Source organism: Orcinus orca, chromosome 19, assembly GCF_937001465.1.
Source record: "Orcinus orca chromosome 19, mOrcOrc1.1, whole genome shotgun sequence".
NCBI classification, from domain to species: domain Eukaryota; kingdom Metazoa; phylum Chordata; class Mammalia; order Artiodactyla; family Delphinidae; genus Orcinus; species Orcinus orca.
The window spans coordinates 7,428,439-7,442,983 of record NC_064577.1 but is presented as its reverse complement, the minus strand read 5'-3'; the positions used below and the strand labels follow the sequence as shown (position 1 = coordinate 7,442,983).

The 14,545-nt window shown below is 35.4% G+C and overlaps 1 protein-coding gene across 2 annotated transcripts in view; it reads left to right on the top strand.

The window, feature by feature from the left end:
• YWHAE (tyrosine 3-monooxygenase/tryptophan 5-monooxygenase activation protein epsilon) overlaps positions 1 to 1,052 on the top strand; it is a 44,893-nt gene extending 43,841 nt beyond the window's left edge. For both annotated transcript variants that reach the window (XM_004267076.3, XM_049701943.1), the window contains one exon: positions 82 to 1,052. In XM_004267076.3, the coding sequence (XP_004267124.1) occupies positions 82 to 134 (53 nt within the window). In that variant the 3' untranslated portion in view covers positions 135 to 1,052. The remainder of the gene's footprint in view (positions 1 to 81) is intronic.
• The last annotated feature ends 13,493 nt before the right edge of the window (positions 1,053 to 14,545 follow it).

The window sequence follows — 14,545 nt, the reverse complement described above, 5'->3', positions numbered from 1 at the left end:
TATGCTTGGAATGATACCTTTGTGACCACAACAGCCTAGTTTAGTCATTATGAAATAATTAACTGTCATTCTTCTTTGCAGGTGAAGAGCAGAATAAAGAAGCGCTGCAGGATGTGGAAGATGAAAATCAGTGAGACATAAAAGCCAACAAGAGAAACCATCTCTGACCACCCCACACCTTCCCATCCCACCCCTCTTGGAAATTCCCCCATTGTCACTGAGAACCACCAAATCTGACTTTTACATTTGGTCTCAGAATTTAGGTTCCTGCCCTGTTGGTTTTTTTTTTTTTTTTTTTTTTTTTAAAAAAAAAAAAAACAGTTTTCAAAAGTTCTTAAAGGCAAGAGTGAATTTCTGTGGATTTTACTGGTCCCAGCTTTTAGGTTCTTTAAGACACTAACAGGACTGCATAGAGGCTTTTTCAGCATTACTGTATTGTCTCCTGCCAGATGTGGCAAGATCACCATTAGAAATGGAAATTACATTCGAAAGCCATTAGACTTTTAGGTGATGCAAGCATCTAAGAGAAAAGTTAATCACACTATAGAGGTGTATGTGGTATCATTTTCCCTTTTTCTAATTGTTTAAATTGAACTTTATACCAATGTTTAAAAATAATTGGATGTTAGCTTGAGGTGGTTAAAGGTGGTTTGGGGAGTTTGTTGTAATGGTTTTGCTGTAAAAAGTGTTTCAAACTCTGCTGAAATGTTGCTGAAAAGCATGGTGCTGGTAACAGTTCAACAATCCGTGGCTGCTCATTCTTGCCTACTTTACTCTCCCTCTGAAGCAGGTTAGCATTGAAGGTGGTAATGGAAAAGCCTGCATGCGTGTTCAATTCTTTGTTTCTTCTCCTTCCCTCTCCCCCTGGGCCCCGCCCCTCCCCTCCTTCGCTCGCTCAACCTCTTTTGTTCAGTATGTGTAACTTGAAGCTAATTTGTACTACTGGATATCTGACTGGAGCCACAGATACAGAATCTGTATTGTTCTTACTGAAACACAGCATGGATTAACATTAAACTTAAATAAAACAAACCTAAATTAAAAATGCCAAACATCATTGCGCCTCCATCCTTTATCCTTCTAAAATAAAATCTCTAGTCTGAACATATTGATTATATTGTTTGCCTGAATGTGAAAAAGATCCCATTTATTTTTTTCCTTCCGTAAATCACTTGTCTGTTTCCCAAAAATGATGTATATTTCTGGGGGGAAAATACCTGTAACCTGGTTGTGAAGAACAAATATAAGTAGCGCAAGTATCCTGTCTTCTAAACCAGATAACAACACAATGTTTATTTTAATCATTAAAGTGCAAGTGTGTATTTATAATACAAGGTGTAATTGTGGATCATCTAGCATGGAATTTTTGGGGTTGTGCAACGAAAGGCTGAATATGTGAATGTGTCAGAATAATCCTTCTTAGGCTGAGGGGAAAATCCCCCCCGCCCCAGTCAGTGACAGGAGCAGAGAAGAATGATTAAATTCATTCTCAGTAGTACACGTACACATGGTAAAACAATAGTATGGTAGTCCCCTTTATTAGAAACACTCAATGTAAGTAATATTTTCCAGAGATCATATACATCAGTGTATATAGATATTTAGTTAGTATAGATCATTGTCAGGCATTGAGATCTGTCTCATTCAAATGACTGCCTCACATTGATGTACTCCTGATTTTTGGAAAAAAAACAGTTGACTACTTTTGGACATTCAGATTATTTCCAGCCTTGCTGTTGTAAATGGTGCTGCAGTAAATGCATGTGTATCTGTATGATACATTTCTAGATTTCCTGTGTTAGAAAACATATACTTTTCAATTGGTAAATACTATCTCCCTCCAAGAATTGTTCGACATTATAGCCCCATCAACAGTGTATGAGACTACTAGCTTCACCACACTGGACTTGTTGCTAAATGAGATGTTGACACCAAAAGTATACCTTGGGCTTGAGTTCTTCGTAGTAAAGACTTGGGAAATCAGTAGATTAGTGATGTACTTAGTAGTTCTTACTAAAATAAGTGTATGTAGAATAAACAATGTTTTTGTGAATTGCTTTTCCGTCAGATAATTGGAGACGATTGTATATAAATTGTACTCTTTGGAGCTACCTTCAAGAGATAATCAGATTTGTTTTTTTTCCAGCAGTAATGTTGCCAAGTGTTGTCTGCTGCATCTCAGTCCAAAACTAGAGGAATTTGTTGAGCTCTATCACAGATTTTTAAAGAAACTGCTAATAGATTAGATTCAGGGTTTTGCGGGCCGCTCCCACACTAAACACTAATGTGTGAATGCCCGGACTTGGAAGAGTTTGAATGAACATGTAGGTAATCTTTTTACAAAATAGTCTGGTTTGTGGAGGTGATTCTGCCAAGTTGGGTTGTCACATGAATTTGTTTAGTGAAAGAGTTCCCTAGTTGACTATGTAGACTTCTATTTGTGTTCAGCAAATTCAGGAGGCCATGAGCATTTTTAGTGGTGTGGCAATTTTGGTATGGAGAAAAAAGGACTTGCCATCCAAAGAAATTAATGAAGGCACTTAGGAAGGACAGTGGTGATTAGTACAGGTCTTTAGAAAGATCCCTATCAAAGATTGGAAGACAGCGAGCGAAGACTGCAGAAAGGTGACAGCCCTGTGAGGACAGTGTTACTTCACTTCCTGTATCTGTTGTCTGGGAGGGTGGAGTGTTTGTTTCAGCTCCTGGTTTAGTCATCTGTGAGGATCAGTTGATTTTGATAGAAACTTGAGTTACCATTACAACTTGAATGCAGTTGTTTTGATTTTTTGGTAATTGCTTTGAAAAAGGTTTTAAATTCAAAGGTTTTCTAAAATGTTAGGAGCAGCAATAAATGGGTTTATACCCATACTTGGGTTCTGTGATGGGTGGCCAGAAAGGAAGATCTCCAAAATTATATTTTGCTGCTTTCTAGGAAGACAAGAATTGTAAGTTAGATCATAGTAAGGGCGTGTTGATGGACTAATATAAACAGTGACTCCTGCTCCAGACGAATGCCACTTGAGAGTTTTACAAAACAAAATCCCATATTAGTTGCTATGCTGTTGATCCTAGGACAGTAGAAGAGTGGTCATGCTGAAAAAATTGCATAAAGATGAATCTTGCTTTGTTTTGAAATTTTTAACAAGTTCACAGGGATCCCTGGTAAAATTCTGGGGTGCTTCATTAAAATAATTGTTTTTCCTTCTTTGATTTGGATTTAAAGTTTTATTTTCCCCCTCGAAATTTTTTTAAAAATTGAGGTATAGTTGATTTGCAATGTTAATGAGTTTCAGGTGTACAACAGTTTTTAAAGGTTATATTCCATTTATAGTTAAAATGTTGGCTATATGTATAGTTTACCTCTTAATTCCCTACCTGTATCATGCCCCTTCCCCCTTCCTCTGCCTACTGAAAAGGAATTGTGAGCTTTTAGAGGAAGTGGTGATACTGGATCCAACCCAGATCAGCAAAATTAAACCGTCCAATAAGATAAGACATAGCTCTCATTTCTTTGAGTTCCTAGACTTGTGATTGGTATTGACAACTAATAGCTAACATTGAGTATCAGCTATGTACCAGGCACTGTGCTCATTAGGCAGTGTCTAGCACATAGGTACTCGATAATTAGGTAAGTTTTCCATCTGCGTTTTTTAAATAGGAAAACTGGGATGGGAGAAGTTGAGGTACTTGTCCAAAGCCACAAAGCTAGTAGTAGTCAAACAGGATTCAGAGTTGGGTTTGTATGACTGAAGAGCCCATGCTCTTAACCATTAAGCATTCTCTTTTTTTTAGGCTGTTAGTGTTTTATTGAAGTATATTTTCCCTACCCTAAAGTGATCATCTAAAAAATACATTTTAACATTTCTGAGATCAGTATATGGTTTACAATCGATATATGCCTTTTTGAAAAGCTATAGTAGACATTAAGCTGAAGTATAAATAATTCATATTAGAATTGAGGAAATAGAATATAAATGATAAATATATTTAGGGCTCTTCAGTGGCTGCTGTCTAAAAAGAGGATTACTGCCTAGATTAATTTTTTTGGCAATTTCTTAATCTGTAGCTTAATTTAGAAATTTTAAAATAAGGTTTTTTTTTTTAACAGGTGGAGCAATTCTTCCAATTTAAAACAGTTTAGCTTGGACAAGTAGAGCTATAATCCAAATAGATAACCAGTGATTATGGATTGTCAAGTTGCTGCAGTGCTGTGACTTGAGTTTTCCAGATAACCTAAGTCTTACTGTTCTTAAAAAGTTCTTGGGTTTTGGACATTTGTTTCTCACATAATTGATGTTAAGAATGTGTACTTGCACAACCCATGCAGTATGAGTCATGTCCAGGAGCTTTCTTCCTCTGGCTAAAGCTATCATTGACCATTTTTTTCAGTTGTGCTGAAAAGTCTTGGAACTCATGCTTCCATCCCATATTGCTTGTTTCTGAGTCTTCCATGAAGACCCTTTTCCATTTAGAATTCTGGAGATACAGGGTTGTGGTAGGGCTTATTTCAGCACCTAAGGCTTCTTTCCTATTAATTAGTGGTACATTTGTAGCATTAACAGGCCACAATAACTGCTGAACTCCTCAGAATTTGCTTTCAGCAGAGTTCAAGTAATAAACGTTTAAAAACTTTTTTTTTTTCACTTAACCTCATTCGTCATTGAGGTTATGTAAGCCAAAACAAGAGATGCTAATTTCACCTTGTCTAAGATTATAATTATAGTTAGCAGTGATTAGATTTATAGAATACTTTGTTGTGGTGAGGATGTAGAGAAATACATAAGACTATTGTTGGTATTTTTTTTAAGTAAAGTTTTTATTCAAGTATAAAAAATACATCAAAGGTGTACATCTTAGAATTTTTACAAAGGGAACACACCATTTAACCACCACTCATATCAAGAAATAGAACAGGACCAACATCGTAGAGCACTCCATGCCCTCTTCATTAATTTACCCCCTTACCCCTACAACTGGAACCAGTATCTTGATATTGCCATTGATTAATTTTGCTTAGTTTTTGAACTTGATGTAAATGGCACATACACATAAATGGCTTGTTTTTTTTCCTCTTAACATTAGGTTTGTGGGATTAGTCTGTATTATTGCCTGTAATAATAGTGTATTTTTATGGCTATGTAGTATTCTGTTGCATTAGTATACCACTACTTGTTCTATGGATGGACATTGGATTATTTTCAAATTTTGGATGTTACAAATAATGTTGCTGTGGCCATTCTTTTACATGTCTTTTGGTATATACATGTATGAATTAATGTTGCATATATATCTAAGAATGGAATTGCTGGGTCATAGGGAATACATGTGTTCAGCTTAGTAGATACTGCAAAACAGTTTTCCAAAGTGGTTGTACTGTTTTACAGTCCTACCAGCAGTGTATTAGAATCCCAGTTGCTCTACATCCTCACTAGCATTTGGTATGGTCACTGTTTTTAGTTGTAGCCTTCTGGTGGGTGTGTACTGATATCTCATTCTGGATTTAATTTGTGTTTTCCTGATGACTAAGGAGACAGTACTTTTTAATATGTTTATGGACATTTGGATAGCTTCTTTTGCCTGTTTTTCTGTAGGTTGTCATTTTACTGATTTGTAGGACATCTTAATATATTTAAGAATAGAGTGTGTCTTTGTAGTTATTGCAATTATCTTCTCCCATTCTGTCCTGCTTTTTTATTAATGATGTCTTTTGATGAGCAGGAGTTCTTAATTTTAATATAGTCCAATATATCTGTATTTTCCTTTAAGGTAAGTGCTTTATGTATGCTATTTAAGAAATATTTGTCTACCCCAAGATTGTTAATCTTTCGTTTTTCTAGAAGCATTGTTTGACCTATCATATCTAGATCTAGAGTCATCTAGAATATATTTTGTGCATGGTAATAGGGAGACGTTAAAAATAACATTTTTCCATATGGATATTCAATCGACCCAGCAACATTTATTGTTCCATTGGTCTATTTGTCCTAGTGCCAATGCAACACTGTAGGAATAAAATAATTCAATATTCAATATCTGGTAATGTAAGTCCTCCAGTTTTTTTGTTGTTCACGATTGTACTGATTATTCTTGGCTCTTTGCATTTCCATATACACCTTAGAATCAGCTTGTTAATTTCAATAATAGAACAGCAACAACAAAAACCTGCTGGGATTTTGATTAGGATTTTACTGAATCTATAAGTAAATTTAGGAGTATTAACAGTCTTTACACAATTATGTTCTTTTAATCCATGAACATAGTATATTCTTCCATTTATTTAGATCTTTAATTTTTTCCAATAATGTTTTTTTCTTTTTCTTTTTTTTTTTTGTGGCCGTGCTGTGTGGCTTGCGGGATCTTAGTTCCCCGACCAGGGATCCAACCCAGCCCGCAGCAGTGAAAGCACCAAATCCTAACCACTGGACCACCAGGGAATTCCTGTGTTTTGTGGTTTTCTATGTAGAGGTCTGGTACTTTTTATTGGACAAATTTCTAGTTATTTGATTTTTTTGTGTGTGTTATTTTAAATAGTATTTTTTTTCATTTTCCGGTTGTTGCTACTTATAGTAATACTATATACTGACCTTGTTTTCCATGACCTTGCTAAATTAACTTACTAATTCTAATAGTTCCATGTAGATCCTGAGACAGGACAATATAAATGAAAGTTTTAAATGAATGCACCCTTTGCTTGTGTGTGTATGCTTACAAATAAATGTAAAATACGTTCACTTTGGCATTATAATAGCAAATTAGAAATAACCTAAATGCCCATCAATTTTGGTTCACCCTTACTATGTATACTATGTTGCTGTTTTAAAAAAATGAGGCTAAAACATTTCTACTAATGTTGTAAATTGTTTGCATACAATGTTAGATGAGAATAGTAAGATACATAACATTGCATAATCTTATATGTATAAAACAGGAAAATATTCTGTATGTGTATTAGTCTGTCTTTAGGAAATTTCTGAAAGATACAACTTCTTTTCATAAAACAGTTTTATTTGACTTAAAAAGTCATGTATGTAAACTATACAGTTTGAGAAGTTTTGGGATATGTATGCACTTGTAAAACCATCATCATAATCAAGATAGTCAATATAGCCTTCAACCTCAAAAGTTTCCTTGTTGTACTCTGTAATTTCCTCCCTCCTGTTTCCCCTTTCTTTCATCCCCAAGCAACCACTAATCTGCTTTTTGTTATTTTACATTAGTTTGCATTTTCTAGAGTTTTATATAAATGGAATCATATAATTCATGTACTCTTTTTTTTAGGGGGGAGATGGTCTGGCTTCTTTCAGCATAATTGTTTTGAGATTCATCCATGTTGCATGTGTCAGTAGTTTATTCCTTTTATTGCTGGGAAGTATTCCACTGTTACGACATACCAGTTTGTTTATTCACCTATTGATGGACATTTGGGTTGTTTCCAGTTTTTGTCTGTTACTAATAAAGCTGCTATGAATGTGACAAGTCTTTATGTGGGCATACATTTCCTTTTTTCTGTGGATAAATAGGAATGGAATGGTCGGATAGTATGGTATGTGTGTATTTCGTTCCTTAAGAAACTGCCAAACTGTTTTACAAAATGATTGCACCATTTTACATCTCCACCAGCAGTGTCTGAAATCTCCTGTTCCTCCACATCCTCTGCAGCACTTGGTATAGTTAGTCTTTTTGCAAGTCCAACGCACTATCCATTGTACTGTAGAGCTGGCTTAGTCTTTTTAATTTTTCCATTCTAGTAGGTGTTTTTTTATTTGTATTTTCCTAATGACTAATGATGTTGAGCATCTTTTTACATGCTTATCTGCCATCTGTATATTTTCTTTAGTGAGGTGTCTATTCTAATAACAATATTGAGTCTTCTGATCCATGAATAAGGTATATCTCTCTAATAGTTTAGGCCTTTTAAAATTGCAGCAGTGTTTTATACTGTTCAGTGTACAGGTCTTTCACTTCTTTTGTCATATTTGTCCCTAAGTATTCCATAATCTTTGTTTTTGTATACTTTTTAAAATTCAATTTTTGATTGCTCATTGCTAGTGTATAGAAATAACATTGATATTTGTGTAATGATCTCGTACCCTGCAGCCTTGCTAAACTGATTTAGTTTTAGTAGTCGTGTTTTGTTGTTTTTGTAGATGTCATCAGATTTTCTTCATAGACAATTATATTTTCTGTTAATATAAAGTTTTAACTTCTTTTCTTCTCCTGCTCTTATTTGTTTATCTTGCCCAATTGCACTGGCTGGAACCTCCAGCACAATGTTATATAGAAATGGTAAGAGCAGACATATTTGTATTGTTTCTGATCTTACGGAGAAAAACATTCTGTCACCATTAAATATGATGTTAGCTGTAAGTTTTTCATATGTGTTCTTTATTAGGTTGAGTTCATTTCTATTCCTCGTTTGCTGAGAGTTTTTATCAGGAATGGATGGATGTTGGATTTGTCAGATGCCTTTTCTTCATTTATTGAGAAGAGCATGTGTGTTTTTTTTTTTAGTTTAATATAAAGAATTATAATGCATATAATGAATTACAATGATTGCTTTTTAAATACTGAACAAACCCTGCATTCCTGGTATAAACCCCAGTTGTTATGTATTGTCCTTTAAAAATATTTTTGGATTTGCATTGCTAAAATTTTGTTTAAATTTTTTTTTTTGCATTTATGTTCATAAGCCTGAAAGTTCTGGAGTGATGAAATGTAAATAGCACCAAAAGTTTTTCTTCTGTGGCATTAAGGACAAAATAGAAGAGATGGATGGTCCTAATAGATCTTCAAGAAGGAATGGAAGAACACTTGAAATGGTAATATGAAGGTACGTTATAAAAGACTTATTTCTCACTTTCTTTGAAAATCTTACAAGTGTTTAAAGCAAAATTATAACTATATTGTGGGATTGATTATGTAGGCGCATCATACATATGGTAACTATAGCATTAAGAGGCAGCCAAGGGATGGTAAATGGATACATTTTATTGTAAATTTCTTATATTTTACTTGAAGTGATACAATATGAATTCTCAGAAGACCTTGAGAGGTTGAGAATATATATGGTAATACTTAGGGCAAGCACTATATAGAAATAATGCAAAGAGGTATAGCTAAAAGTCAGTAGATAACAAAGATGGAATTCTAAAAATTATTTATTTAATCCAAAAGAAAGCAGGAGAGGACGAGCAGTTGTGCTCCCAAGTCTTCTCTCAGGGAGAGGTTGAAAGCTCAGTAAGACTTAATTTTGAGATTTGGGAACTTGTATTAGGTGTTTTTTTTTTGTTTTTTGTTTTTAATGGCTGGAAAATTCTCGGCAGTGTTGATATTTGGAAATGAATCTTCTGAGGAATTCACAGAATTGTTCTGCAGATTATATTATGTTGTGCTTGAAATGTTAAAGTCAGCTTTTAAAAATATGCCCAGGGCTTCCCTGGTGGCGCAGTGGTTGAGAGTCCGCCTGCCGATGGAGGGGATGTGGGTTCGTGCCCTGGTCCGGGAAGATCCCACATGCCACGGAGCGGCTGGGCCCGTGAGCCATGGCCGCTGAGCCTGCGCATCCGGAGCCTGTGCTCCGCAACGGGAGAGGCCACAGCAGTGAGAGGCCCGCGTACCGCAAAAAAAAAAAAAGCCCAATAATTTTCTCATTTAAAAGTCTCTTTGCTGACTGAACTGACATTTCGGCTGCCACCCATTGCTAGTGAGACAATTTGCAATTTGATTTCAGTTGGGTAACTGCCTGATAAAAATTAATAGTCTTCAGAGGAACATGACAATCTAGAGTCCCATTCTTTATAATAACATGGATACAATCCAAAACTACCCAGCACGTGAAAAAACAGGTAAACGTGACCCATACTCAAGAGAAAATCAATAGAGATGATCTCTGAGAAGACCCAGATAAGTAAATTAGCAAAGTCTTACTGTTGTTCTTCCACCATAGCAGATAAGAATTTTAAAGCTTCTAGTGTAACTGTGTTCAAGGATGAAAGGGAAAATATGTTTGTGCAAATTAAAAGAGGAAATTCCAGTAGAAATACTGTAATTATAATAAAGAACCAAGTGGACGTTTTGGAACTATAAAAAATATAATGTCTTGGGAAAAAATAAAAGTTAAAAGGGAATTCCCTGGTGGTCCAGTAGTTAGGAATCAGCGCTTCCACTGCCTGGGGCCCAGGTTCAATTCCTGGTCAGGGAACTAAGATCCTACAAGCTGCACAGTGCAGCCAAAAAAAAAAAAAAGAAAGTTAAAAAATACAATATCTGAAATAAAAATTCACTGGATGGGCTTCACAGCAGAATAAGGAAAATAACAGAAGGATTCGTGAACCTGAAGTTAACTCAGTAGAAAGCAAAAGATTAAAAAAAAAGAGTACAGCCTCAGGGGAACCTGTGAGATAGTATACACATCAGAAGGTCTCGCATGTGTGTAAATGTAGTTCCAGAAGGAGAGAAGAGAAAAAAATGGGATGGGAGGGAATTCCTTGGTTGTCCGGTGGTTTGGACTGTGCGTTCTCACTGCCAAGGGCCAAGGTTTGTTTCCTGGTTGGGGAACTAAAACCCCACGGGCTGCATGGTGTGGCCAAAAAAAAACAAGAAAAAAAAAATGGGATGGGAAAAGTATGCAAAGAATGACTAAAATTTTTTCACATTTTGTGGAAGACAAATATATAACAAGTCCAGTGAAAATAAGAAAAATACAAAGAAAATAAATACTTGCTCACATTATAATCACACTGCTGAAAAATCGAAAAACATTGAAAACAGCATGCACGTATGTTGACAAATGGACAAATCATGTACAAGCGGGTATCACTTCAAATCACTGACTTTTCATTGGAAATAACAGAAGCCAGAGAACAGCAATGTTAAAGTGCTCAAAGAAGAAAAAAGCCAGCCCAGAATTCTATACTGCTGAAAACATCTGTCAAGAATGAAAGTGAGATAAAGATATTTTCAGATAAAAGAAAACTAAAAATTATTTGGGAGCAGATTTTAACAGTAGGGAATGCTGAATAAAGTTCTTCAGGCTGAGAGGAGATGATAACAGAAGTGAAGATATTTAAGGAGTGAGTGTTTAAAAGAGTAATATAGAAATATTACTTCTTTAAGAGAGCATATGACTGTTGAAAGCAAAAATTGTAACATTGTACTTTGGGGTTAATAGCATGTAGCTGTAATAAATATGACACCAATAGCATAAGTACAAGAACTGATACACTGGAGGGGTTCAACAGAAGGTTTGAGCAGGCAGAAGAAACAATGAACTTTTGAAGATAAGGCAATTTAAATTATTTAGTCTTCTCTGGTGGTGCAGTGGTTAAGAATCTATCTACCAATGCAGGGGACATGGGTTCGAGCCCTGGCCCGGGAAGATCCCACATGCTGTGGAGCAGCTAAGCCTGTGCACCACAACTACTAAGCCCGCGTACTACAACTACTGAAGCCTGCGCACCTAGAGCCTGTGCCTTGCAACAAGAGAAGCCACCGCAATGAGAAGCCTGCACACAGCAACGAAGAGGAGCCCCCACTTGCCGCAACTAGAGAAAGCCCGTGTGCAGCAACGAAGACCCAATGCAGCCATAAAAAAACAAATTTATATATTAAAAAAAATTCAGTCTTAGGAGCATATAGAAAAAAGAATGAAGAAAAATTAGTAGAGCTTGAGGGACATGTGGGATACCATCAGACATACCAACATATGTGTATTGGAATCCCAGAAGAAGAGGAAAAAGGGAAAGGGCCAGAAAAATCATTTGAAGAAATAATGGCCTCAAGCTTTACAAATGAGGAAAGACATGAATATACATGTGCAAGAAGCTCAGTGAACTCCAAGCAGGATAAACCCCAAGAAATCAAATTGCTGAAATCCGAAGACCAAGAGAATTTGAAATAGGAAGAGAGAACTGATTCATCAGTATAAGGGATCCTCAATAAGATTAGCAGCTGATTTTTCTTTAGGAACCGTAGAGGCAAGAAGTCAATGGGATGACATATTTAAAGTCCTGAAAGAAAAAACTGTCAAGCAAGAAATCTATCTCTGGCAAAACTGTTCTTCAAGAAGGAAGGAGAAATTAAGACATTCCTAGGTAAACAAAAACAGGGAATTTATCACCAGTAGACCTGCCCTACAGGAAGAGCTAAAGGGAGGTCTTCAGGCTGAAGTGAAAGGACGGTAATTCACAGCCACACAAGAAAATAAAGAACACTGGAAAAGGTAACTAGTAGGTAAATATAAAAGTTGGTGCTATTGTACTTTAGATATGGTTTGTAACTTCTCTTCCTTTTATATGATTTAATAGGCAAAAACATAAAACAATAATTATGAATACATGCAAATAGGCATTCAATGTACAAGAGATGTCATCTGTACCAAAAACAGTATAAAGGGGAGGGACAGAGGTTTTTGATTAAAACGTGTATTTCTGAAACTAAGTTGGTGTTATTCAAAGTAGGTTGTTAGTAACCCTCAAGGTAACCACTATAAAAATAACTTAAAAATATATAGGAAAGGAAAGAAGGGAATCAAAATGGTACACTACAAAAGATTACATATACATTTGAAAAAGCAGTAATGGTGAAATTGAGGAACGAAAACCATATAAGATATATAGAAAGCAAATAGAAGTAAATCCTATATCAATAATCACGTTAAATATGTGCGGATTCTTTTTTCTTTTTTTTGCTGCACCGCACAGCTTGTGGAATCTTAGTTCCCTGACCAGGGGTTGAACCCAGGCCCTCTGCAGTGAAAGTGCAGAGTCGTAACCACTGGACTGCCAGGGAATTCCCATAAATGAAAGTGGATTTAACTCTTCTATTAAAAGGCAGAGATTGACAGATTGGATTAAAAAATCCAGTAGGACCCATATATGCGCCACCTATAGAAGACTCACTTCAGATATAAGGACACAAAAGAGAATGAAAATAAAATAAAAGGATGGAAAAAGATAATCCCTGCAGATAGTAACCATAAGAGAATTGGGATGGCTACAGTATTGTCAGAATAAATAGAATTTAAATATAAAAAGATTACAAGAGACAAAGGACATTATATGTTGATAAAAGTTTCAATATAACTAGAAGATATAACATTTATAAACACATGCACCTAACAAATGAGCCCCAAAATATATGAAGTAAAAATTGACAGAATTGATGGGAAATAGACAGTTCTACAGTAATAGATGGAGACTTCAATACCCCCTTTCAGTAATAGATAGTAGAACCAGGAAGATCAATAAGGAAATAGAGAATTGGAACAACACTATAAACCAATTAGACCTAACCAACCAACCACAGGAGAATACACATTCTTCTAAAGTACATATGGAACTCATGGGATAGACCATGTATTAGGTAACAAAGCCTTAAGAAATTTAACAAGATTTCAATCATACCAATAACCTTTAAGCAGAATGGAATGAAACTAGAAATCAATAACAGAAGGAAAACTGGAAAATTCACAAGCATGTGGATTTTAACACTATTATGCAACCAATGGGTCAAAGAAGAAATCATAAGGGAAAATAGAATACACCTTGAGATGAATGAAAAAAGACAACATACCAAAATGTAAGAAATGAAGGAACTGCAGTGCTATGAAGGGAATTTATCGCTGTAAATGCATACGTTAAAAAAAAAAAGATGACACCATGAATTGCTTCTTCGAAAAGATTAAAAAAATTGACAAACCTTTACCTACATTGACTAAGAAAAAGAAGACTCTAATAACTAAAATCAGAAATGAAGGAGGACATTACCAATTTTACAGAAATAAAAAGGACAATGAGGGTACTGTGGACAACTGTACAGCATCAACTTGGATAATCTAGATGAAATGGATAAATTCTTAGAAACATACAACCTACCAAGGCTGATTCATGAAGAAATAGAAAATCTGAATAGACTTATAACTTGTAAGGAAGTTGAATCAGTAATTAAAAATTTCCTAACAACAACAACAAAAGCCCTGGACCACATTGTTTCACTGGTGTATTTTACCAAAGATTTAAAGAAGAATTAACACTAGTCTTTCTCAAACTCTTCCATAAAATTGAAGGGGAGGGAATACTTCCTAATTCATTCTATGAGGACAGTATTACTCTGGTACCAAATCCAGACAAAGAAACTAAAAACTACAGATAATATTTCTTATGAATATTGATGTAATAATCCTTAGGAAAATACTAGCATACTAATTTGAGCCTCACATTAAACGGATTATACATCATGACAAGTTAGGTTTTTTCCTGGAATACAAAGGTGGCTCAGCACATGAAAATCAGTTATATACAAAACCCCAAATAAGCCAATTAAAAAATGGTCAGAAGACCCGAATCAATGTTTTTCCAAAGAGGGTATGCATATGGCCAACAGGCACATGAAAAGATGCTCAATGTGCTAATCATTAGGGAAATGCAAGTCAAAACCACGAGACATCACCTTACATCTGTCAGAATGGCTATCATCAAAAGAACACAAGTGTTGGAGACGATTTTGAGAAAAGGGAACCCTCTTAAACTGTAGTTGGAAATGTAAA